At 40.7% G+C, this 27,610-nt stretch overlaps 1 protein-coding gene across 1 annotated transcript; it reads right to left on the reverse strand.

Moving 5' to 3' along the window:
• Positions 1-1,775: 1,775 nt before the first annotated feature.
• On the reverse strand, positions 1,776-24,669 carry LOC105091275 (zinc finger protein 160). Its single transcript, XM_031459238.2, has 5 exons — positions 24,616-24,669; positions 21,144-21,234; positions 15,006-15,307; positions 8,615-8,782; positions 1,776-7,263 (listed from the first exon to the last, which is right to left on the reverse strand). Exons 4-5 carry the CDS (start codon positions 8,754-8,756, stop codon positions 5,519-5,521), a joined length of 1,887 nt encoding a protein of 628 aa, XP_031315098.2. The 5' UTR covers positions 8,757-8,782; positions 15,006-15,307; positions 21,144-21,234; positions 24,616-24,669; the 3' UTR covers positions 1,776-5,518.
• Between the last annotated feature and the right edge of the window lie 2,941 nt (positions 24,670-27,610).

Consider the following 27,610-nt stretch of genomic DNA (forward strand, 5'->3'; position numbering starts at 1 on the left):
AGTGTTTTCATTCAAACTTTCTATGCCTAATTCAGCTAGGAGGCCACCTCAACTGGCCTCAGTCCTGGGAGTAGTTATGAAATACTGTTTAGGTGAATTGCCCAAGATGTTTTTCCATATGTTTCTTGAAAATTAATGTGTGGAGGTGTTTGTTGGGTTATAAATAGGAATCATAAGATTTCAGAAGAATCAACTTGAAAGGCCAGAAGAAAATTCTCTATTTGAAGTTACAGTTGGAAGCATTATATCCAGATTTCTCAACGGAAGTTTAATTCCATTTTGTGGACCCTATATTTTATTAGATAGATAGATAGATAGATAGATAGGTAGATAGGTAGATAGATAGATACATACATACATATATACATACATACATACATACATACATACATACATAGATTGATTTTAACTGAAGTATAGTTGAATTACAGTATTATATTAGCTTCAGGTGCAGAGCATCGTGACAAACTATTTTTATAGGTTTTAACTCATTAGAAGTTATTTTAAAGTAATTGCTGTGATTCCCTGTGATGTACAATATGTTGCTGAAGATAATTGCTTAAATATGTTATATATAGTAGTTTGGATTTCTTAATCTTGTGCTGTTATCTTACCCCTAGCCTCTTCCTTCTCTCCACTGATAACCTCGATTGTTTTCTACATATCTGGATCTGTTTCAGTGTGGCTATATACATTTATTGGCTTTAATTTCTACATTCCAAATGCAAGTGATATCATACGGCCTTTCTCTTTGATTTGTTTCACTAAGCGTAGTATCTTCTAGTTCCATGAATATATCTGTATTTCACTTCTTTATCCATCCATCTGTTGTTGGATACTGGGCTTGCTTCTATGTCTTGGATACTGTAAATAGCCCTAGTAAGAATATTGGGTTTCATGTATCTTTTCGAATGAGTGTTTTTTTCCACGTATATATCCAGGGGTGGAGTTGCAGGGACATATGGCAGTTCTATTTTCAGTCGTTTTAGAAACCTCATTTTCAAAATCATGTATTTCATTATTTGCTTAAAGAGACTGCTTTGCACAATTTTCATATTTAGCTTGGATTTCTTCACTTTACTTCAGTGAAAAACCCAGAGTATGTATAAATCAAGGGCTTGTCTTCAGATTTGTGTGGCATGGAAACTTACATAGAGGAACGACAGGTGCAAAATTCGAGTTTTATAACCATATAGATACAAGATTCTCAGATTTTCAGCTTCACTGAAAGTTGCAAAGATACAACATTCAAAATGGGGGAGTAAGAGACTTGTTGCTAAGGTGCAGGTGCATCACTAGGACTCTGGAAACAAAATGTGTTAATTGCACCTTAAAATGCATCTCTCCAGTTCCTCCCCATCATGACATTGTGTCTACCGTCATGTCTTCCTTCCATTTGTACAACTATCATCTGAATTCAAAATGCAGATAATAACCAATGCTTCTTTGATTGCATAACTTCCACACAGGAGACACCATTTTCACGTGTACAATATAGTGTGATTTAGTATGTTTGCAAGTTGTTCAACCAAAATATTATCATCATACATCACTCTCTTAAAGAAAATGTTCAGCAGCAAGGCATTCATTGAATGAATTGATACAATCACACAATAAATTACTATAGAGACATTGTGTTATTTATATGTATTTAGTTATAAGGGAAGCTTGATTTTTGAACACCTGACTACAGCCAACTCCCATAAAGATTTCACATCACCATTTTGTGGTTCCAGTGCTTTGACTGAAGTGAAGCTCCAGGGTAACTCTTTCTTCACATTTATAATGCACCTTCCTTCTACAAGTCATTTCCTTGTGAGCATTATCATGTCACAAGACACCCAAAATAACTCACTGATTTATATACTTCCCCGTTGTAAAATAAAGGAAAAACACAAGGAAGAGAAAAAAATGCTAAGAAAAATTTTATAAACATATTTTATTGCAATAGAAAATTAACCATGTAACATATCGTCTGATCCCATAATTTGAAATTCAAACTTTAACAGACTTTTGATAATTGCTCCTCTAGTACACTGCTTAGTTATATTATCTACAAAACATGCCCAGACACTAATTCTTAGCAACCTAGTGTAAAAGTCTTACATGATGCATCTAAGGAAAACTTTCCCAACAATTTGAAACAACTGTATTGAACAATAGGATGTTTCTCCACTGACAAGTATGAAACCTCACCACAACCTCTTCCTACTTGGCCTGTGTGATCAAGGTGACAAAACAGCCTGAGGGCTTCCTCTTTTGAGCAACTTCAACCAACTGGAAGTTCAAACCCTAAGTGGGTGTGCTCCCCTCAGCCCCCACCTAGCAATCACATTAAGACTAAGCTGGACACCATTCCTTGTTTCTTCATATCATTTTTGGAACAACTTGAAACTCTCCCCCATCCCCCGAGAAATCTGAATTATAGAACATTCTCATAACACTTGAATGTTAATATCACTGTGAATGACCAAAGCAACTTTTGGCTGGAGGTCTGTCCTAATCCAGTGAATGGCCACAAAAGCAAATCAGCAACAACAAAAAATATTTTTGTACAATATACAAAATTCCTAGTTTATCTATTAAACAAACATGTTCCCACTGTACAAGGTTCATTTTTAACAGAAACCTGAGGAATATTGTTCTTTTCTAATTATTGTACTGAGTTGCCCAAGAGCAAAAGTGAACTTGTAGAATTTTTTAAATTTCTAGTATTTTTCATATGCTTACTATATTCCTATTTTCCCTGCAAGTAAATGAAGGTGGAAGTCATGACACTGACTTGGCTGGACAAAACAACCCCAGGAGAAATATATTCATATACTGAATGGAAGAAATATTCATATGCTGAATATTCAGGACTAAGTAGCAGCTTTTAGGGAGTGTTTAAAAAACAAATGAAAACAGTCCCAAGGTGGAGTCACCCACAAGACAGCAAAGCAAGACTTAATTAGTTTCACCCCTCGAAGAAATGTGACAGTAAACCAATCACTGTCAACTGTCCTGAACACCAGAGGTAACCTACAAGGTAAGATTTCTGTCCTTCCCCTAAACAAGGTAGCCTTGCCTGAGAGAACCTTTTCCTTTACTAATAACTTTCTACCCAACCCAGTTTATGCCTGAAAAGGCTTCCCATTGTGTACAGCTCCTTGGAGCACCTCTTTATATAGAAGGTGGGGTGCAGCCCAATTCACAAATCATGCAATAAAACCAACTAGATATTTAAGTGTACTCACTTCAATTTTTGCACATTAGTCAGTCTGAAATAAACTGCTCTGCCACTCAAGCTCTTTTGATAAACTTTTCCTCTTGCGGGAACTGCTCTCCCCTCAAATTCCAAAGGTAAGAGGAACTTTTCACTAAACATACATACCTACACCACCTACTCCCACGCGATGGAGAAAGTGACCAGCTTTCCCCGAGCCTTGTTCCCACCACATAACCGGTCACGCTCCTCCTGTGAAACAGCCGGTCCCTGGACGCCCTGCTGCTCTGCTCATGGGCGGGCGCGGCAGGCGGGGAGCTTTCTGCGCTGTAGCCCGCTGCGGCCTGTCTACAGGCCGGCACCCTGAACACGCGTCTGCTGAGTCAAGTCAGCTTTACATTAGTCTCCGACCCTCCCTGATGCTAATCCACACAATATTGAATCTGATAATTCCAGGTCCTGTTTTTCCAGGGAACTTGGACGTGAGTTGCCGTGCCTGATGAAGTTGGCCCCTTCATCTTACTGATTCCTTCCCAGGGAGAAAACTCAAAGGCCTATAATGTAGGAATCAACAGACTTCAAACTTCAGGTTGAGAGGCATGAAAAGTAATGTAGTCCTCTCCAGGAAACTGAAATACTGTTTAGACACGGAAGACAATGGGTCATTTCCACATGTCCTTCTGCCTCTTATACACACATCACGTCATCAGGTTTACCCTGTTGTGACTTGTAATGATTCTGCAGTTGGCCGCATTTCAGAGAAGTAAAAACTGATTTCTTCCTAGTATGCATTCTCTGACAGGTGGTCTGTTTTAATTATTGCTCAAAAAATTCACAAGAGTTATTGTATTCATAAGGATTCCCAAAATAGGAGTTCTTCGGTGAAAGCAAAGGGCAGTTTCTTAAAAGCGCTTCAATGTTCAGTGTACCTGTGTACTTTCTGACCTGTAAGGATTTTCTCATTATACCAAAGTGGTTGGGACATGATGAAAAACGTTACAACATTCATTCTGTTTGAAAGCTTGTTTTCAAACAGAAATTCTCTGTGTTCCGCATAGTTGATCTTCAGATACAAGCCTTAGCACACACACTGGTTACTGAGGTTTCTCTCAAAATTGTATATTCTTAACTCTAGTGTACTGTGAGACTGCATATATTTTCTACCATACGTTACCGTGGCTGTTTTTCAACAGAGACATTCTCCTGTTGCCTAAGAAATGGAACTCAAGCTAAAGGCTTAGCCACATCATTACACGTATAAGGTATCATGCCAGTATGTCGACCAACTTGTGATCTTTGGGTGAAATCCTTACCACACGAATTTGTGTGGTTTCTCTCCAGGATAATCATTCTAATAATAGTAATGAGTGAGGAAATTATGAAACTGCTATTTTCATTGCATTTTTAAGTATGGTGTGTTTAGTGAACCCCCTGTTTTAAGGCATGACCCAAAAGCTTTGCTACATTCAGAACATCTCTAATGTTCTGTCCAGTATGGACTACCTGGTGACTGCTGAGAGGTGAGCCCCAAATGAGGATTTTTCCCATTCAGGGCCTCTGTGATCTCCAGAATGACTTCTCTGCTGAATGAATCCCCTGTCTATAAGACTGGTCATACTAAATCCATGTATCTGACTGCCCTCCAGGACGGCTGTTAAATGAAGCTTAAGATGTGCACACCTGCTAAAACCCTTACTTTACGTTCCTCACCAATAGGGATTCTCTGGCTGTAAGTTAGGCTTCAAACTACAATGAAGGATTTGCCGCACACATATTTGCAACCGTCCTCTCTAGTAGGAATTCATGGAGGATCTCTTTTAATTGAAGCATAGTTTATTTACAATATTGTCAGTTGACTCAGGTATGAATTTTGACTGAAAACACTGAGAAATTCATTGCATTTCTCTGATTTCTGTCCACTATGGTTATCTGACAGTAAGTGAGGCTTTTCCACATTCATAGCACATCCATCATTTCTCCCCACAATGAATCTCCTATGAATATAAATTGTCACATTTGAATGATGACCTTCCCACATATATCATATTGATATGGTCTCCCCTGTGTATCTACTCCCTGAGGCATAGTGAGGGTTGAGATGTGAGGAAAGGCTTTTCAATACTCATTAGTTTTGAAAGGTTCCTCCTGACTATGAATTCTCCGATGCCTTGCAAGGTGTGATTATCGACCAAAGCCTTTCCCACATACATCACATTGATATGAGTTTTCTCGTGACTGCATTAGTTGATGTTCTGTGAGATGTGAGGCCTGATGTAAGGTTTTGAAACCCTTCTTATGTTGATAAGGTCTCTGTCAAGAATGAGTTCTCTGATGAGTGTTAAGCTCCCTTTTTGTGCTAAAAACCTTACTGCACCAATTACATTTGTAAGGATTCTCTCCAGTATGAATTCTCTGATGTTTTACAAGCTCTCCTTTGCAATGAAAGGCGGTGCCACACACATTACATTTATAACGTCTCTCTTCAGTATGAATTCTGTGATGAATTCTGAGGCTTGATTTACACCTGAAGACCTTGCCACACTCAGAACATTGGTAAGGCTTCTCTCCAGTATGAATTCTCTGATGGTATGTAAGCACTACTTTGTGACGAAAGGCCCTGCCACACTCATTACATTTATAAGGTCTCTGTCCAGAATGAATTCTCTGATGAGTGTTCAAGTTTGTTTTTGTACTAAAAACCTTGCTACACTCATTACATTTGAAAGGTTTCTCTCCAGTATGAATTCTCTGATGGTTTGTAAGCCCTCCTTTGCGATGAAAAGCCCTGCCACACTCATTACATTTATAAGGTCTCTCTTCATTATGAATTCCGTGATGACTTTTGAGGGTTGATTTACAGCTGAATTCCTTGCCACACTCACTACATTGATAAGGCTTCTCTCCAGTATGAATTCTGTGATGGCTTTTAAGGGTTTTTTTATAAGGAAAGACCTTGCCACACTCAGTACATTTGAAAGGTCTCTCTCCAGTATGAGTTCTCTGATGAACTGCAAGATTTCCTTTACAGCCAAAGACCTTGCCACACTCACTACATTTAAAATGTTTCTCTCCAGTATGAATTCTCTGATGAAGTGCAAGTGATGCATTTTGAGTAAAGCCTTTTCCACAGACGTCACATTTATATGGTCTTTCTCCTGAATGGATTACTCGATGTTGTCTGAGATGTGATCTCTCACAAAAGCCCTTGCCACACTCACTGCATTTGTAAGGTCTCTCTCCAGAATGAATCCTGTCATGCTTGGCCAGATTTCCGATGTGAGTAAAGCCCTTGCCACACTCACTACACCTGTAAGGTTTCTCTCCAGTATGAATTCTCTTGTGACTCCCAAGTGCTTGTTTATGATTAAAGACCTTGCCACACAAATTACACTTGTAAGACCTCTCATGACTAGGAATTCTCTGATGTCTTGCAAGTTTTGAATGAAAACAAAAGACTTTCCCACATACATCACATTTATCTAATTTCTCCCTTGTAGGGATGATCTGGTGTGTGTGGAGGTAGGATCCTTGGAGAAGAGCTTTGCCACTCTGGGTACTTTTGTACAGTCTTTCACTGTATGTCTTCAGGTCTCGTGTCAGTACTGAAGGATGCAAAAAATCACTCCCATCTATTTCAGAAATGTTGGTTTGGACACTACTAGAAGTTCCTGGAAGTGGTGAAAATGAGGCACTCCTGTTGCCCGTCTTGTCAGCTTCATTAAATAAATCAATTTTCTCTTCACTTTTAAAAATATGCAGTTCATTCTGAAAGCTTAATGCAAGTCTGTTTCCCCTGGGCTCGGTCCCTGCACCACTTGTGGCACGTTGGTCTCTCTCATCACGCAGATTTCCACTACCATTTACAGACGTTCCTTTGTAATTTCTTTCTTCATCTCTCTGCTGAGAGTCACTGTCATATGCATTTTCCTGGATGCTCCTGGGGTCAAACTGTTTTCTTTCAGTCCTTACATGTCTTTCTGTTATCACTGTTTGGGATAATTCTCTATCGATGTTTGCCTTTAATTGTAATTTCTTCATTACATGTATACGAGACATATCTATAAAGAACCATAAGTATCCTATTCATTATAACTCACTAATAAATGTTTCACATTAAATACATGAGAGTACACTAAAACTAGTACTTATACCAAACAGAGTTATGAACCTCCCCAGCATGATCTTATAAATGTTAGGAACACACAGAACAATAAAATTATTTACCAAAAGTGAACTGATCACAGGTAATTCTAATAATTTTATGACAGCCTAATTTCAAACACCCTATGACAAAAGGACACAAATGAAACAAAATTCTGTAACCTATCAAAGAAAGTATTTTCGATCGTAACTGCAAAGTATGTGTGAATTAACAGTAGATACTGCTGTTTCATAATTGAGGATGAAACTATTATGCTAAACAGATTTTGTATACTTACTGGAAAGGAAGAAGTGCTAAGGAAGAGAAAATAGCTGTGAAAGCACATAATTGAAATCTAGCGTATGTAAATAATATCTGAAATTTGTGGCAGTTTAGAATAGGGAAACAAATTCAGTAGAGAAAAAGTTAAGAATTTCACAAATGAATTAAAAATAAAAATTTTTTTCAAAATACTTCCTAAGAAAAAATACACTCATAAGTTGGGGAGATGAAATATTTCCCTCAAGAGATTTCAAAAAAAATAAACTTCTGTTTGCCCAACAAACTCTCCACTGTGAACAGAGGACCCCAAACACTATTAATGCTGTGGTTTCCTCTCTGCCCTTCTGAGATCTGATCTGTGTTCACATTTCTCTAACATTCTGACCAATTGGAGTGCTTTTGCTTCTGTTTGATTTTTTATTTATTTATTTATTTTTACTATTTTATTGTCTCTTCTCATAGTTTAGGGCTCTTTTCTATTATCCCAAAAAGTGGAGATAATAGTCAGATCAGAAACAGAAAGTCTTGCCTATCTGAAGGAAGAAATGCAAAATCCTGTGTCTTTTCCAGAATCACAACCCACTTGTTTAGCTGAGGAGTGAGGACTCTGCAGCTGAGACTGGGAAAATGTTTGATAACTTCCCACCACATGCTTCCTAAATGTATAGAACAGTGTGATATGCAGGTATCCAGCACTTTTCCTAAAAATAGAGAGTCAAAAGCCAAAAGGCAGAATACAGGAAATTGGGAATTCTTTAAGAGTTTACCATTGAGCTTTATTTATAATTCAGCCCTGAAACAACCCTGACATAACATGAAAAGGGCTGATCATCTGAAGAAAGGGTCAGTTTAAACTCGCTGTACTATATCATGTCTGAGACAACAGAGCTTTAAGATCAACCAAAACAGGGGCTCCCAAGTGGGACACAGGGGAAAATGCAAACACCCAAGGGCAGATCTCAACATCAAAAGGGAAATTCTCTCACCCACGGACAGCAGGTTCCTGCAGGTCTCCAACATCACGTCCCTGTACAAGGCCCTCTGAGCAGGGACCAGGCACTCCCACTCCTCCTGCGAGAATGTGATGGCCACATCCTCAAAGGTCAGCTGTTCCCGAAATGAAAACATATTTCACCAGCGGGTTGAGGAGAGTTCTTATCTCCATACAAAGTGAAAGAGGAGAGGAAGGTAAGGATTGTTTCAGGTGAAGTAAGTATTCTGACAGATGGAAGTTAAGTATATGGAGCTAGTTGTGTCTCCCCGTTTTATTTTTAATTTTTTCTTTCCTGCTTTAAATTGTTACACGTCTTCCTAAAAGAATATGATATCTTCCAATTAATGGAGATTTTCTGTCTGTCTTGAGAATCCATGACACACATGTAAATAAGACTCAGCGAGTTGTCTATGCCACTGCAGTAGATATTCTGTCCTACACACTCAGTGACAGTCAATATCTAGATGAGCAACAGCATGAGTGGTGTCTTCAGAGATGACAAAGTCCACATTGGCTTTACAGAAATGTCAAAATCTCAATTATGATGATGATAACAACAACAATGTTTAAAACTGTTGGAATATTTCTATAGGTTGAACATTCCTCATACTAAGTAATTTAGAGGCATGAATTTATTATCAACATATTATCTCATTAGGAAAGATCTGTTCCCTTCTTACAAGGGACAAAACTGTGTCACAGACACACTGAGAAACTCAATTCAACTCAAGAAGCTAAGAAATGTCACAGGAAGCACCTGAACTCAGAGGGTTGGGCTCTGAAATTCAACCTTAGGAATCAAACAATGAGTTACAGAGAAATCCTGGACAGGCTTTGGAGAAATGGAAACCCTACACTGTTGGTAGGAATGTAATTTGGTCCAGCCACCATAAAACACACTACAGACATTCATTAAAAACTCGGAAATAGAGGTACCCTTTGATAAAGCAATCCCACTCCTGGGCGCTCATCAGGAGGAAACTCAAATGCAAACAGAGACATGCATCCCAATGTGCACAGCAGCAGCATTTACAGTAACTGAGCCATGGAAGCAACCTGAATGCCCTTTGACAGATGACTAAATAAAGGCGTTGTGGAATATACAGAGTGAAACACTACTCAGCCTTAAAAAAAGAATTGAATGCCAGTGGTAGCAACATGGATGGACCCAGGGATTATCATACTAAGTGAAGTAAGTCAGAGAAAGACAGATACATACACTACCACTCATATGTGGAATCTAACAAGATGATACAAATGAACTTACTTATAAAACAGACTCACAGACATAAAAAACATTCATGGCGACCAAAGAGGAAAGTGTGGGAGTGATACATCAGGAGTTTGGGATTAGCACATACAAATTACTACAGATACAACAGAAAAACAACAAGGTCCTACTGCATATAGCACAGGGACTATATTCAACACCTCAAAATAATCTTTAATGAAAAAGAATATACATATGTATGCATAACTGTAACACTCTGATGCACACCATAAACTACAGAAGATTGTAAATCAACTATAACTCAATTTTAAAAAAAAGGAAACACTAGATGCATTCCTTCTGAAATTACAGTTGAGTGAAGTGGCCTGGCCGGGGCTCCAGCCTCTCACCACTGTACCATGTGCCTCAGCAGGGACCAACAGAGGAAGTAACAAGAGGAAAAACAGACAGGGAGTGACACAGAGACACAGACACAGAGGGAGTGTGTCAGACAGTGGGAACTGTTAACTTTCACAAATCTAAGGAGAGGGAAAAGCTAAAACTGAAAGGGTGGAAGAAGCCATCCCACCTAAAGAGAGCAGGCGACTACACTGTGGGGCCAAATGACATCCTTCAAAGTTCAACAGCCCCCGTTCCTGGGCTCTCAGAAGTCTGCCTGCCATCTCCCCAAAGATAAAGTATGTTCTGTCCTGGGCATGTTTGCGCTAAAAAAGTAACAGCCCCAGGTAACACCCAATCTCACCCTAGCTCAGGGTGGCTTCTTTCAGGCTGGTCCCCAACTTATCCATCATAAATCCCACAGCCCTTCACAACCCTGAGATTCTTACCTCACCTACAGCCAATCAAAAAACTTGGGCACAGCCCCCAACCCATTGAGCTCACCAGCTCCTCCGCCCCGCCCCGAAAAAGACCCTGGACTTTCATCACAACATTCACACAGGCACACCTCGTGTGTGCGCTCCACTGCTGTCTATGGCAGTGTAACCTGATACTTTCCTTTTCTATTTCCAGTCTTTGTCTCTGGTAAATTCTTTGAGCACCCATGCACCAGTCCGCTGTGTTCCCCAACATACACTGTATCAGACAAAATGATAAAATAAAGGCAAAAACTAACACAAGACACAAAAGGTATTACATAATGTTAACAGTCCATTCACCAAGAAGATGAAAGAATTCTATGTTTATACCTAACGTTAGAGCTTCCCCCAAAATGAAGCAAACGTGAACAGAAATGAAGAAAGAAACAGAATCAGCTCAGCAATAGTTGAGGACTTCAGTGACCCAGTTTCACTTCTGGATGGAACCAGACTGAAGATCAAAGGAATCACAGGACCTGAACAACACTACAGACCGACTGGACATGACACACACGTACAGATCACTCCACCAACAGCAGCAGAAAACACGCGCTTCTCAAGCACACATGAAATATTCTCCATGACACAGCACATGTTAGACCACAAAAGAAATCCTAACAATTTTAAGACACAGCGATCATAATACGTAACTTCTTGTAGTCACAGTGAAATAAAACTAAAACAGGAGGAAGAAAAAGGAAAAATTCTGCAAAATATGGAAACTAAGCAACTAATTCTTACACAATCAATGGCACAAAGAAGAAATCACACGAATATTGTTAAACATTCGGATGAAAATGAAAACACAACATGCCGGAATTTATAACATGCAGTGAAGGTTGTGGTGAAAGGGAAGGCAACATAGCAAAATGGTTACAACAAAATGCAAAAGATTTCAGATCAGAAAACCATTTTTACATCTCATGAAAGTAGAAAGAGAAGATCAAACTAAATCCAACTTTAGCAAAGAAAGGGTGAAATAAGATTTGACCAGAGAGAAGGAAAAGGAAATTAGAAACATTTAAATATCAACAAAGCAAGAGTTGGTGTTTTGAAGAAACCTAAATGGAAAAACCCTTAACTAGATTAGGGAAAAAAAAGAAAAATAACGAAAACCAGATATGAAACAAGAGACACTGCAACTGATATGGGGGGAGGGTATCCCTCAAGTGGTAGAGCACATGCTCAGCCCCCAAGAGGTCCTGGGTTCAGTCCCCAGTACCTCCTCCTGCAAGTGGAAATCATTGAAGAAACATAAGTACCTCCCCCTCATAAAAACAAACAACACAAGCAATTGATATGGAAGTCAGTTTTTCAAGGAGTATAAGGGAATGCTATAAACAATAATGCCTACAAACCACATAATCTAGAACGTTTTTAGAAACACACAACATACTAAACCTCAATCATTAAAAAATAAAAAATATTGAACTGAATTATGACTAGAGAGACTCAATTAGTAATAAAAGATCTCAAACAAAGAAAACCCAGGATCAATTAAGTGCACTGCAGAATTCTACCATTCAAAAAAGAGTAATTAAAAAAAAATAATAATCTTCAATACTGCTAAAAATTCTGCAGGCAAGATCCTGAAATGAAACCGACAGAAAGACCCAACAAGAAACAGGAACTAAAAACAAATACTCTCATCAATACTGATGCAATATCCTTGACAAAGTACTAGCAAACCAACTTCAACAGCACATTCAAAATATCTGACTTCATGAGCAAAAGGATTCTATTCCTATAAGGCAAGAGGCACTCAATATACAAAAATCAATTCATTTGATAGATCACATTAACAGATGAAAGAAAAAAAAAACACACAGATCATCTCAACTGATCCATAAAAAAGCATTCTGCAAAATTCAACAACCTTTCAAGACACACTCAACAAAATAGAAACAGTAAATGTTCTCAACAGAAGGAATATCATTTATGGCGTGGGCATCAGTGGTAGAGTGCATGCCTAGAATGCAAGGGTCCAGGGTTCAAACCCCAGTACTCAAGTAAGTAAGTAAATAAATAAACCAAACTACCTTCCCCCATGAGCGAAGAAAACAAATGAATATGATTTATGAAACACGTACAGCTAACACCATACTAAGAAGTGAAAGAATGAAAGTTTTTTCCTTTCAGATCAGGAAGAAGGCAAGGATGTACTCTCTGCACTACGGTTTTAAAAAGTACTGAAAGTTCTGCCAGTCCAATTAGACAAGAAAAAGAAATGAAAGACTCAAAAAGTGAAAAACAAGTAAAATTAACTTGTTTCTTATATGATAAGGTTACATATATATAACCTGTAAAGATTCCACAAGAAAACTGCTACATCAAATAACCATTTTATTGAAGTTGCACAATACAAAACAAACATGCAAAAACCAGCTCCATTTCTATATACAATGAACAAAGTCCATACAAAGTTAGAGAAGAAAACTATTTAGTAAGTATTTAAGGAGGGATGAAATATTTAGGAATACATTTGCCAAGAAGGGCAAGGACTTGTACACTGAAAACTACTAAACATTCCTAAAAGAAATCCAAAAAGATACACATAAATGACAGACAACCTGTACTCATGTACTGCGAGTATTAATACTTTTGAAATGTCCAAACTACCCAAACTCTTCTACACATTCAACGGAGTCATCATCAAAATTCCAATGGCTTTCTCTGAAGAAATAAGAAAAACACACTGAAGGTTATAGGTAATCTCTAAGGGCCTGAAATACCCAAAACGTTAGAAGAAACATGGAGGCCTCCTTTTTTTTAGATTTCAAAGCATCCTACAAAGTAATCAAGATGGTGCGTTACCCGCATAGACAGATACACAAATCAGTGGAACAGAAGGAATGCTTGGATACAATTCTTTGCATCTATTTAAAATGTACGGACAAGGACGTTAAGATTGCAGAGTGAAAAAAAGACAGTCTCCCAACAAATGGTGCTGGGAAACTGGGTATTTACCTGTAAAACAATGAAGCTGAAACCTTATGTGCCAAAAAGCACAACCAACACAGTGAAAAGGAAAAAAACAGAAGAATGGAGGTGATCAAAGTGATATAAAGAATTTCCGACTCTCAAACATTTAGACTTATTTCATAGTTTAAAATAGATGATGGAATAAAACACCCTCTATCACTGATATCTCTTACTCATTATGATTTCAGTCACTGACTCACTCATTCAGCTTCGATTCTCTTACAAAAAGTCACAACAAATTTCCCCTTATTGCTCTATTTTCAGATTTTACCAGGTATTTCGCACGTTAATACTGACATCCACATGCAGCTTCTGTTCATTTTAATGGAGGTACTGGGGACTGAACCCAGGTCCTCGTGTAAATATATATTTTTTTAATATTTTGCTTTATTTATATTTTGGTTTTGTTTTGGAGGGAGGTAATTAGGTTTACTTATTTATTTTAAACATGTGCAGCTCCCTTATCTTGGCTTATAGAGATTGGACAGTGCATCCAGATGGGCCACTACACAACCCTGCTGACCAACAGCACTGACACACCAGTTCTTTGAATCCACTAGTGTGAAGCCCTGCCCAGGACAATGCTCAGTGGAGACGCTTCGCACGTTCTAGGTCACTGGGTCACGGGGATGGAATCTAAGTGGAGATGACAAACACTGAGGAAAGGAGCTGGGTGACTGTGAATGTACAGGCATGACACAGGATACTTCAGAGTCAGACAAGATTAGCGAGTCCAAAAGAGGGCATTTTGGAAGGACAGACAAAACGATCAACAGATGTAGTGTATATATACAATGGAGTACTATTCAGCCATAAAAAAGAACAAAATGATGTCATCTGTATCAACATGGATCAATGTGGAGTTCATCATTCTAAGTGAAGAAAGCAGGAAAAAGAAAAAAATACTATAGGATATCACTTATATGTGGAATCTAGAAAAAAGAGTCTGAAAAAAACCCACACAGATAAACTTATTTACAAAAGAGCAACAGACTTACAGACATAGAAAACAAACTTATGGTTACCAGGGGGAATAGTAGGTGGGAAGGAATAAATTGGGAGTTCGAGATTTGCAGATACTAACTAGTATATAAAATAGATAAACAACTTTATACTGTACAGCACAGGGAACTATATTCAATACCTTGTAGTAACCTATAATGAAAAAGAACATGAAAAGGAATATGTGTGTGTGTGTGTGTATGAAGGTAACATTACGCTGTACATCAGAAACTGACACAATATTGTTGTCAATGAAACTCACTATACTTTGATAATAGAGAGAGAAAAATCAACTGAGAATATGACTTTACCTGAGAAGGAGCCATTCCTGACTCCTTTTCTTTCTTCTTCCTCCTCTTCCCGACTTCTTCCTCAGATGAGTGGATTCTTCAGAGATCAATCTTTCAAGCTGAAAACCTTCTGTTTAATGCTCCTAAAAAACATACCCACTTCCTGTGCCACAACCACACACATCGGGGAACCTCACCACGTGCACTAAACAGTCCTCTTCTGCCCACTGTCACAGGAGGGACTCAGGACAGGAAACTCCACACACAGACCAAGCAGGGAGTTCTTCACATTTCTTGGTATCTCACTCCACTTGTGGTGAGGCCTACAAAGCGATTATTTGATAAGTGTACATACTGTGTAATAATTCTCACAAGAAAGTAATTTATACTTCTATCAACTCGAGATTACCATTTTGCCTCTGTGTGGTGATTCCAAGTATACAGTCGCACTATGAGAGTAACTACAGTCAGCAGGCTGTACGTTAGATGTGCGGGTTGCACTATTTTATTTTACAACTCAACGTTTGTAACCTTTGGCCTACATCTCCCCGTTTCCCTCTCCACCCAGCCCTCAGGACAACCTTTACACTCCAAGGCTCTATGAGTCTCACATTTCAGGTTTCCAAGTAGTGTCCTTCTTCTGTCCTAATACTGTCATAATTCATGGCTGACATAAATTTTCTATGTCCACCCATGTGTGAACAGACATTTTAGCTCATTCTACATCTCGGCTGTCCTGAATAATGCAGTAATGCTCACTGCAGTGCAGACATTTCCCTCAATAGAATGATTTCGTTTCCTTTGAATATCTAGCCAGGGGTGTGTGATTTAAGCAAACAAATGTTAAATCTATTACATTCTAAAGCCATCAGTCAGTATGACGCAGATTAGTCGTCCACATCGAAACAACTCATCTGCCATCTGCATTCAGTTTGCCCCCTCAACCTGCACTGTGTGTTTCCATTTCATTCTTTATCTGTCTCCCTATTTCTTTGTGTCACTATCTTTGTTCCCCTCTACCCTCCCTCTGTCCCTGCTGCGCTCCTGTCCCCTCCCTCGCCCCGGTCCTGCCCCACTCGGCAACGTGTTCCCCCTCTTGCTGCTCCTTCCCCCCAACCTTTCTGATTGCCCCGTATCTCCACGGATTTCTGCCTGATTCTTCCTCCACCTCTGCTCCCTGTCGGCCCTCCGGCTTACATCCCTTCTAACCTCTCACCCTCCCTTCCTCCCCACTCTCACACCCCAGGTGGCTGTGCCTCCTTCCTGTTCTTTCTCTCTCTTCCTCTGCTCTTCAAGTCAATAGCTGTCCTCTGTTTGTCTCCCGGGACCACCATGCTTTGAAGGCCATGGTTCCAAGTCTTCTAAGCTCTCTCCCACTCCCTGTGTGAAGCGCCTAACCGTTGTTAGTCACCGTCTCCCGCCTTCCCGCCGACCCAGGGCCCCTCTCCTGCTGTGGCTCTCCAATGGCCGGAGATCCTGTTCCTTTATTCACGTCTCTATATTATCCACCTGCTACTTTAAGGGATAAATCCATTTACCATCGCTTTGCAAGTGCCTCAGCCATCCTCAACGACACTATCGATTCTCTATCATTCTTTTCTCCTCAGTGTTTCTACTTTCCTCTGAGTTGCTCTGTCTGTTTCAACTGAACCCCTCGCCCAGGAATTTACTGGAGGAGTGAATAAATGCCCGCCTAAAGGAAGAGACTGTTTTCCAGCGGAGTCGAATTTGGGAAGTAACAATACTGGGGAGTCACACGGCTCACTCAGGTAATCTCCTTGTATGCGGGTGTAGGAAGGGCTGACTACGAAGGGGAGGCCCGCAGAGCAGGACAGCCCTGAGGAGGCCGCGAGGATAGAGCGGCTGGGAGGGAGGGGGTCTCTGGAGAGGCCGGGGTTCCCAGAATCCCGGGACCCGGGAGCGGCCGAGGACGCGGCCTCCCGGGAGCGGGGCGGCCGGCGCCGCCCTTGAGGCTGCGGGCGCGAGTCCACCTCGCGGAAGAGGACGTTACACGGCTGGCGGCGGAGGGAGGGAGTAGAGGGTTCTGAGCAGGGAAATATCAGGAAAGGCAGCGTCTCAGTGACCGAAGGCAGCTATGCCAAGAGCAGGGACCAGCCTCAGAGCGGTTTCAGACCCAAAAGAAAAGATCCCCGTCCTGGAGCGGCGCCGTCCGGACTTCCGTGGCCGGGGGGCCGGGTGCTGGGGCTTTAGCTCCGTAGACTCCGCGCAGCTGACTTACACGAGAAAAGAGAAAGGAGCTGTGCCCCGCAGCCTCCAATCGGCAACCCCCGCTTTCGCGTCCGGAAGAATGTGAGCTGAGTTAGAGGCGGGACCTCGTAGGCCGGGGCGTGGGCGGAGCGCCAGCGGCGGGGCGGGGCGAGGAGGGAGCGCAGCTCTTTAATTGGTGCGCCGTGAGACGGGGGGCGGGGGCGCTGCTCCATATGCTAAAACGGCTCATTTTAAGTTATTTTCTGTAACAGTTTAGTGGTAAAATCTTACAGTTGTGTAGACCATTTAGGTAGGAAACTAAGATGCTTCCTCATAACAACTTGAAACCGATTTCAATAAAAAGCTGCTTGAACTTAAGAGTGTAGCTCAGGTAGCTTGTGTGCTTAGAATGTGCGAGATCCTGGGTGAATTCGCAGTCCCTCTATTAAAAATCAAATAAATATAAGGAACCTAACTCCGACCCCGCCCCACCACCAAAGAAAAAAGGAAATTCTGCCAGAAAGAGGTTCTCTTGCCCCTCTCTTGAAGTTCAAGAAATGCAGTGGTTGGGAATTTGGTCTCCATGTGGTTGCTGTTGGCAGTGGTGGATCTACGAATATCTTCTGAAATTACAATTAATTTAACCATTTTAAGGAAATAAGAGCTGGACTTTGTCTCTGTATCACAAACTAGAATGAGAAATAAAAAACGCTCCCTGGATAGAATGGGCCATTTCATACTGACAACGTGACACAACACCTTTTCCTCTCTGTTCTTCATTCGGTCAGGAGGCCAAACTCAACACTGCAGAGTTCCATCAACTCAGAGACAAAACCTAGGGTCTGAGACTTAAGGACTAAAACATACGATAATTTTGATCACTAACCATTGCTTTAAAAAGAGCAATACATTTTCAAATGGTTATGAATTGCATTGTTTTCTTTTTGCTGACGAGTTTTACTTGCCTTTTAAAACCACATTTTCTCCCCAGTTTTACTGACATGTACTTGACATACATTGCTGTATGACTTAAGGTGTCCAGCAAAATGTTCTGACATTTATTGAAATAATTACTGTAATAAGAAAAACTGCATTCTTTAAAATAGTTGCTCTTTTCCACACTCTTAAGAATTACCTTTAACTATCTTTGACAAAAACTTGTTTATAAATTATACTTACATATATAACTAAACATAATGTAATATCTAATTGATTATATGTTCGTTATGAAGGTAATTAAAAACGTGTTCCTTTTGTTTTCAAATAGTAATCTATTTTTGCTCCTTTCTTTATTTTCTATTCCTAAGAGTTCTGCCAAGTGTGGGTAACAAAGCCTGTAAAATATATAGTCTTCAGAAGACATTGGGTTTTATTACTGTGTAAAGAATAATTAACTTGTAGTATTAATAAGGGGATTTATTTGTGTAATAGAGAAGAACAAATGTGACTCCACATTAGGTCTGTTTCTTCTACTTTAACCTTTGTATTATTAACCTAAGCAAAGGTTATTTATTTTAAACTCTGTATTGCTCTTTTTAAAGTAAGTCACTTAAAGTCTCACCAGTGGTTTTACATCTGCAGAACACTGAGAACTGGGGTGATATTTTGAGGATTGAAATTGCTTCACATTGTGATCCTAAATTTTATATTCACTATATTCCCTAAAGTATACCTTAATAAATATTTTATGACCAGGAAAAAAATGCAAATCACTAAAGAGATATTGCCCATGAGCTCAAATGATACATAAAGGCCCATCTCTGGGAATCCTGCCTCCCAGGCAATCAGCGTTCAGCTACAATACCTTTCTGTAGCTCACAGAAACATCCTGACCCGTGAATGACTGCCAGAAGGATGAAATTAACACATCCCCTCAGGAGGCTGATCGGAATCAGGAAATACCTGACTATACTCTCCCTCTTCTTTTAGTACAGAAGAAGACTATATTCCAACTCAGGCAAGATGGTTTCTGGGAAGAGTAATCCCCATCTCCTCTGTCTGCTGGTGGTCCAAATAAAGTCGCTACTCCTTGCCCTAGCAACTACTCTGTTCAATTTATCTCCCTGTCATGCAATGAACAGTATGAGTTTGAACTCAGTAACAATAGAGAGGTATATTCTTTCATAAGAGCCCTAAAGAAAGTAAAATTAGATTATCAAGGATACAATAACTTCATTTCAGCCCTCACCATTTTTCAGGCACTATCTGTTAGATAACTTCTACTACGAAGTAGGTTTTGTCACATCCCTGCATGTGAAACATTTCATCCATAGAGACATGAGAATCCACTGAAATGTGATGATGTTTAGATAGGGAAATTAGTATATTTAAAATATTTTCAGTGGGGAGGGTATAGCCCAGTGTTAGATCACTTGCTTAGCATGCACAAGGTCCTGAGTTCAACCCCCAGGACCTCCATTAAAATAAATAAAATTCTTATTAAATTCAAATTAGTTACCTTCCCCCAAAATTAAAAAAATTGCTTTTCATTTAATATTTTCAAGCAAAATGAGCCGAATGTCCTGATGTAGCACACATATGAATACAAGATGATCTATCACATTTTTAAGAGATGCAGTAACTCGGATAAATGTAAACTCGACTAGGTAGACTACTCCGTGTTAGATGATATTGCTGCATTTCTGGGAAAACTGGACGGCTACCTGTAAAAGGCTGAAATTAGAACATTCTCTAATACCATACACAAAAATAGTCAAAATGGATTAAAGACTTAAACTATAAAACTCCTAGAGGAAAACACAGGGAGAACACTACTGAAGTTAAATCACAGCAATATATATTTTTGAACAAGCTCCTGGACTAATGAAAATGAAAGCAAAAATTAACAAATGTGATCCGGGAGGTAGGAAGGAATAGACGGGATTTCAAAATGTAGAACAGATAAACAAGATTATACTGTATGGCACAGGGAAATACATACAAGATCTTGTGGTAGCTCACAGCGAAAAAAATGTGACAATGAATATACGTATGTTCATGTATAACTGAAAAATTGTGCTCTACACTGGAATTTGACACAACATTGTAAAATGACTATTACTCAATTAAAAAAGTTTTAAAAAAATGTGATCTAATTAAACTGAAAAGCTTTTGCACAGCTAAGGATACCATCACCAAAACTAAAATGAAAAGACAACCTACTGAATAGGAGAAAATATTTTCAAATGATGCAACTGACAAGGGACTAATTTCCAAGATATACAAACAGCTCATAGAAGTTACTGTCAAAAAAACAAGCAACCCAATCAAGAAATGGGGAGAAAACCTAAATAGACATCTCTCCAAAGAAGACAGACAGATGGCCAACAAGCACATGAAAAGATGCTCAATATCACTAATTGTTAGAGAAATGCAAATCAAAACTACAATGAGGTGTCATCTCACACCTGTCATAATGGCCATCATTCACAAGTTCACAAACGATTAATGGTGGAGAGGGTGTGGAGAAAAAGGAATCCTCCTACACTGTGGGTGCAAATGTAAATTGGTGCAGCCACTCTGGAGGACACTATGGAGGACACTAAGGAGTAAGTCAGAACAAACGTCCCTCTGTTCTGTTATCCAGATTTTACCAGGTATTGTGCATATTAACACCTGACTTCCATGGGCACCTTCTTTATCAGCTTTACAGAGGGGGCAGTGCATCACGATGGAGGCGCTAAATAGTCTCTCCTGCTGAACAGCACTCACACCATGCCTGGAATATATGGGTGTCAAGCCCTGACCGGTGGAGACTCTTCACAAGTTCCAGGTCCTGGGGTCCCGGGGATGGAGTCTGAGTGGGGAGGACAGGTGCTGAGGGAGGGCCCTGGGTGACTGTGCATGTACAGGTGTCAGGCAGGACACTGCAGAGTCAGACAGGATTAGCGAGTCCAAAGAAGGGCATTTCAGGAAGGACAGACGGGGAATCCAGTGAGAATATGATGTTACCTGGGAAGGAGCCATTTCTGACTCCTTTTCTGTCCTCTTCCTCCTGTTCTGGGATTCTTTCTCAGGCAACATGAGTCTTCAGAAGTCAGTCCTGAAAGTTGGAAAGATGCAGCTTCATGCTGAGAATCAGCACAGCCCTCCCTGTGCCACAACCACACACACACAGGGGAGACCTCAGCACGTGGAACAGACAGTCCTCTGCTGCCCGCTGTCCCAGGAGGGACTCAGGACAGGAATCTCCACACACACACCAACAAGGGAGTTTCCCCACACTGTCCTGAGATCACCCTCCCCTCCTGGTGAGCCCCTCACCCACATGGCAGCAGTGGGCGCCTCAGCTGGACCCGACAGCCCCCTTCAGGTCACAGACCAGGCCCTGATCCATCCCCACGCAGAGCAGAGCCCCCTCCCCCTCAGCCCGGATCCCAGCCCTCAGGATGGGAGGACTCAGTCAGGATGCTCAGTGAGGCATCCAGACTGGAATCACCTGGGGCCCCCCGAAGTTTTATTGAGGTTGGATCTTACACACACTATATGAAGGGAAATCTCTGGTCTGAGGGTACAAAGCATGTATATACAAAATGCCCCATCAAACTAATATGAAGCCTGGGTTGAGCACCACAGGAGGCAATCACAGCACACCTCTCACTTTCCTTAGAACAGGATAAGCTCTCAGGATGAGGCTGGAGACACAAGCAGGGACCTGAGGATGACACAGGGCTGTGTAGACATAGTGAGGAGCCTGGATTTTGTCCTGAAGACAAGTTAAGAGCCAATGGAGATCTGAGTGCAGGACTGACATAATTTCTCCTCAAATTACACCTAATGCAGAGAAATAACATCTGACTGTGGCCACTTCTACTCTGAGCCTATGTTCTTGTCTCCATCCTAGCATTTCTGTTTTCCTTTTTCATTTTGGGAGGACTGGTACCCATTTAAAATTAAATACAACTGGACACTCTCTCAAAAATAACTACCATACACAGTCACACAGCCAATTTGGCCAATCATTTCAGGGGTCCGTGTTGCTCTCAGACAGACAATTTCTGTTTGACTCATCTCTGTGTTACAGGTGGGCTCTCTGAGACGCAGAGGAGAGCTATTTCTGAGAAAGTGCTGGGTGGAGTGAACAGAACCTGGTGGAACTGAATTCTGAAATGGGATCCTGAAGGGCCAATGGGCAGAGTCTGTCCTTCTCATCCTTCCAAATTAAAACACCAGGACCATTTTTTCACGTTCTTCAGCAAAGGAAACTTCTCCTTCAAAGTATGATCATACTGATACCAAGCATTTAATTCTTTCCCTGAAGATTGCAGTAAAAATTTTAAAGATAGAGAAATGAAAAAAAAAAGGCATTGGTGTAGAAAACACTTTAAGGGGTCAGCTTAGAAATAAGCTAAGCAAACTTCTTCATCATAAATAGACAGGCTCTTTTGGAAAAAGGTTCCAAGTCAGTCCAGCCCATCCTTCATCACATTCAGAGACAGTCAAGAGGGACCTCAGGGAACATCTTCATGTTACCTCATAGCTCACTATTTTAACAGATCACAGGAAAAGGAAGAAAACTGAATATTAGACTAAGTGGTTACACTAGGTTTTGACTGTTAACATAAAAGATAATTGATATCTTTACCAACTGCTCATCATAATAGGCTAAAATTATTTTCTAATTACCAAAGAACTTCTCCAATATATTAGATAAAGAGGAGAAAGCAGGAAGGCCTCAAAAAAACCCCCCTAAAACAAGTAAAAAGAAGAAATGGTTTGTGATTTTTTTTTAATCTAAAAATTCCGGTGTCAAAGTTTTAAAAGCATGACAATAGATCATATATAGAAAAGAAGGAAATGAGTTTATTATAGAAGACTATGAAAGCTTATTCCAGAAGCTAATAATTATTTACAGGGAAATTGAATGAACTAAGATTTATTCCAATCTGCAAAAAGAATTATATGCAAAGGAACAGAAAAGTAAAAGTAAATCATCATCATCAAAAAAAACCAAACAAACCACTTTTAATGTCCCATTTAAGAGGCACTATGTAGTGACACTCACTAATTGCTTTGCCCACGAGTCCTCTCCGTAGTCCTCTAGGCCATGTCAGGGCAAGGCAAGAGGGTGACCCACAACCTAGTGAATCAAGCCACTGCCCCCTGATAGAAATTACAAAATGCACAAACTTAATAGATAAGAGTTTTGCAATTCTCATCCTCATCTGAATAACTTAAATTTTAAATGTACAATATTCTAAAGCCACAAATCATAGATCACAACTTAATTGTGCAGATCCAAACTCACCACCCATCCGCATGCAGTTTCCCCCTCTACCTGCACTGCTATGTGTTTCCATTTGTTTATCTCTCTCCCTATTTGCCTTTTCGTTCCCCTCCACTCTTCTGTGTCTGCCCTCCCCTCTATTTCTTCACTCACTCCTGTCCTGCCCCACTCTGCAATTTCTTCTCTCTCTTTACTCTTCCCTCACAACCTCTCTGTCTTAAATTCTCTTCCTCTTTTTTCTGCCTCTTTTTTCCAATCTCTGCTCCCTCTCTACCCTCCGGGTTACACCTCTTCTATCCTGTTATCTTCTCTTCCTCCTCACTCTCTGGCATCCCCTGGTGGCTGTGGTTCCTTGCTGCTCTCTCTCTGCCTCTGCTCTTCTTTGTCCTTTCTCTTCCAGCAGCATGATGCTTAGGCCATGGTTACACTTTTTATCCTCTCCCTCACTCTGGGTGAAGTGCCTCAACACTGTTGCCCCCTCCCCACCGCAGATCCAGGGCCCATCTTCCCTAGGTTGCTCTCCAATCCATGGAAAGTCCGCTTTTTTGTTCACTTCTCTAATTTATCCAAGTGCTACTTTCAAGGGTTAATCTTTCTTTTTGTACCTTTGGCAATGCCCTCCTACCGGAAGAGATCGTTTTCCAGCGGGGTGGAATTTGGAACGTAACAAAACACTGTATGTCTAGGCTGAGCCAGGTCACGTTCCCCTACGCGGGGTGGCGAGAGCGCTAACTACGAAGGGGAGGCCCGCGGAGCAGAAGGACCGGCCTGAGGACAGAGGGGCTGGGAGGGAGGGGGTCTCAGGAGAGGGCCAGGCTCCCCAGAATCCCGGGACCCAGGAGCGGACGCGGCCTCCCGGGAGCGGGGCGGCCGGCGCTGCCCTTCAGGGGCCGAGAGGGCGAGTCTGAGGGCGCGAGTCCACCTCGCGGAAGAGGACGTTACATGGAGGAGAGAAGTGCACCGGTAGTATATGGGTTTAAGAAGGAAAAATATCACGAAATGCGGTGCCTACATGGATCGAAGGCAGAAAAACCAAGGAAACAGACCAGCCTCAGGGCGATATCAAACCCAAGGGAGCGGCGCCGTCAGGCCCTACGTGGCCGGAGGGCCAGGTGCTCCGGTTTTAGGTCCGTAGTGACTCCCACATCCTGAGGAAAACAGACAACGGAACACAAACAGTAGGAAGCAGAAACTTACGATCTGCTACGGGACCGTTCCTCCCCGCTCTCCGCTTCCGGTTCCGTCATTATCTTGGCGCGCGAAGTTAGAGGCGGGACTTCCGGGGCCTGGGCGGGGGCGCTCCGGGCGGGGGGCGGGGCGCTCCGGGCGGGGGGCGGGGCGCTCCGGGCGGGGGCGGGGCGAGGAGGGAGCTTAGGTCTGCGCAGGGAGACAGATAAAATCGGGAAGGAGGTGGGAAGGGGATGCTGCTTCCCCGTACCCTTAAACGATTCATTTTAAGTTACTGTTTGCAACAGTTTTAATGTAAAAGCTCACAGTTGTGTGGAGCAGTTATCTCGAAAACTAAGATGTTTACTCCTCAGAAGTTGAAAACGCTCTCAACTTAAAGCCGTTTTTGCCAGTAGGTGGCACCCTTGTCCTGCTTGTGAGGCACAATGAAGTCAGTGGTTGAGAACCTGGGTCTGCAGGTGGTCGCTGTGGGGCGGTGTTGGATCACGGAATACTTTCTGCAAGTTGAATTAATTTAAGAAGTTTTAGAAAACGAGAGTTGGACTTCTCTCAGTATTACAAAATAGAATGAGAAATACAAAACTCTCCCTGGGTAGAATGGACCATTTCAGACTGACACCGTACAGAACAGCTTTTCCCTTCTATTCCTCATTCAACCAGGATTCTAACTCAGCTTGCTATCAGTTCCAGAGACTCAGGGACAAAACCTCGAGTCTGAGATTGGAGGGCTAAAGCATGTGGTAATTTCTGTCACTAACCAATTTCTTTAAAAAGGGCAAACATTTTAAAAAATTGTTATACACTGCATTGTTCTTTCTTTTCTGCTACACTGTTTTATTTTCCTTTTAAAACCACATCTCCCCAGTTTTATTGACATGAACTTGATATACATCACTATGTGAGTTTCTGGTGTACAGCATAATGTTCTGACTTACATGTATTGAAATAGTTATTGCGATAAATTTAGTAAATTCATCCATCATCTCATGTTGATACCACAGAAAGAGAAAACAAAACAAAAAAAAAGAAAAAAATTTTTATGAGTACTGCAATATATTTTTTTAATTTTTTGTTGCAGTTTTTTTAAATTAAATTTTAAATCAAATTTTTTTAGGGCGCAGGTAATTAGGTTTATTTATTTATTTATTTTTGATGGAGGTACTGAGGATTGAACCCAGGACTTTGTGTTTGCTAAGCATGTGCTCTGTCGCTGAGCTATATCCTCCCCCCAATATTCTTTTGAAATACTTGCTAAATTCCACACTTGTGAAAATTACCTTCAACTATCTTTCAGAAAAAAATCTTTATAAAATTATACTTATATGTAGTAACTGAACATAACGTAACCTCAAAGTGACTATATGTTTAAGACCATAATTAGAAAGTTTCACTTTTTATTTTCAAATTGTTATATAATTTAGTACTTTCCTTTGTCTTCTATTTCTGAAAATTCTAACAAGTGTGGATAACAGAGCTTGTAAAATATTTAGTCTTCAGAAGACATTGGGATTTATTTACATCTAAAGAAAAATTAAGTTGCAGTCCTTATAAGGGCAGTTGGTAAGTGGTATATTCTTTTTAATATGAACCATAAAGGAAGTAAAGCTAGAATACCAATATGCAATAACTTCATTTCAGTCCTCAATATTTTTATGGCAATATCTGTGAGATAGCATCAACTATGAAGTATTATCACATCCCTACATGTGAAATATTTCATCCATAGAGACATGGGAATCCATTGAAATATGATGATGTTTATATAAGGAAATTTGCATATTTAAAATATTTTCAGGAAAAATGTGCAGAATGTCCTGATGTAGCACACATATGAATATAAGAAACTATGCCACATTTTAAAAAAGACACAGGGATTCAAATGAATTTTGTGAGCTTTATTAGGCGGATTACACTGTATACACAATATTTCTCAGTAGCCATATTGGTAAGAAGATTTTATGAACCTGTGAGTGAAAAACGTTGTCTGCCATATCAGCAAACAAAAGATGGTATGGCCACCAAGCTATCAGCCACTACTACTGCCCCAGACAGTGAACCTGAGGGGACCCAGGATGGAGAAAAAGAGGCTTCCTGTTAGATAAGCCCTCACCCATGGCAGCCACTGCCAAAGGTGCAGCCGAGGGGCCGGGGAAGGGAAAAGAGCAGGATACTGACCTTACATCGTTAAGACTGCATATCAGAGGGATAATTTCAATGAATTGAGAGTCTTCCAGCTTCCCATGTTTAGCAAAGAGCTGAATTCATGACCTTGAGAAGTCTGTTTTGTTTTTCATTTTCTTTTCTTTTAAAATGGAAGTCCTGGGGATTGAACCCAGGACCTCATGCATGCTAAGCATGCACTCTACCACTAAGCTATACTCTTTAATGAAGAGTAATCTTTTGATATACTGACTACCTGGTTTTTGTTGCAAAATTCGTATGTATCCTGGCACCCCCCACCCTCCCTTCCTCCTCAGAGCAGTCTCTCAGAGCTACGTGAGGGACTGCCGCCCAGGATGCAAGAACTCAGAAAGTCCGCCAAATAAAACATAATTCTCAACTTTTACGCTGTGCATTTTTTTCAGTTGGCAAACCCAGTATCTTGCTTCTTGTATCTAGACTAGCACTAAAATGACTAATGGTGACATCTGCTCCTCGTGACAACCAGCAAGTCTGTGTCTCCTCAGACCCCTTGATTTCAGACCCTAACCCTGCAGCTGTCTGGTGCTCAGGCCCCGCCCTGATACCATCTTTCTTTCTCCTCTGCAAAAGCCTGCCCCTTTAAACCCCGACCTTCTGAGGATCCAAATGCAAAACCCCATATTACTGTTTATAAGTTAATGTAGCAATTGCCCTACATTTTTTATAATAGGCAAATATACTCGAAAACTCCCAGAAAAGATTTTCTCTCCATGTTAGCTTTAAAACAGCTTACAATTCTGGAAATATATACATACATAATTTACATTTGAGCTATGAACTCCATAGTGTAAACCTGATTATT

Source organism: Camelus dromedarius, chromosome 9 (genome assembly GCF_036321535.1).
Source record: "Camelus dromedarius isolate mCamDro1 chromosome 9, mCamDro1.pat, whole genome shotgun sequence".
In the NCBI taxonomy this organism is placed as follows: Eukaryota; Metazoa; Chordata; class Mammalia; order Artiodactyla; family Camelidae; genus Camelus; species Camelus dromedarius.

What these genes read in the sequence shown, in the direction of transcription:
- LOC105091275 (XM_031459238.2), bottom strand. Translation starts at nt 8,756, where the DNA reads ATGTTTTCATTTCGGGAACAGCTGACCTTTGAGGATGTGGCCATCACA. An exon ending in CAGGAACCTGCTGTCCGTGG is followed by an intron (nt 7,264 to 8,614) that starts GTGAGAGAATTT and finishes GGTTCTTTATAG; the next exon opens with ATATGTCTCGTATACATGTA.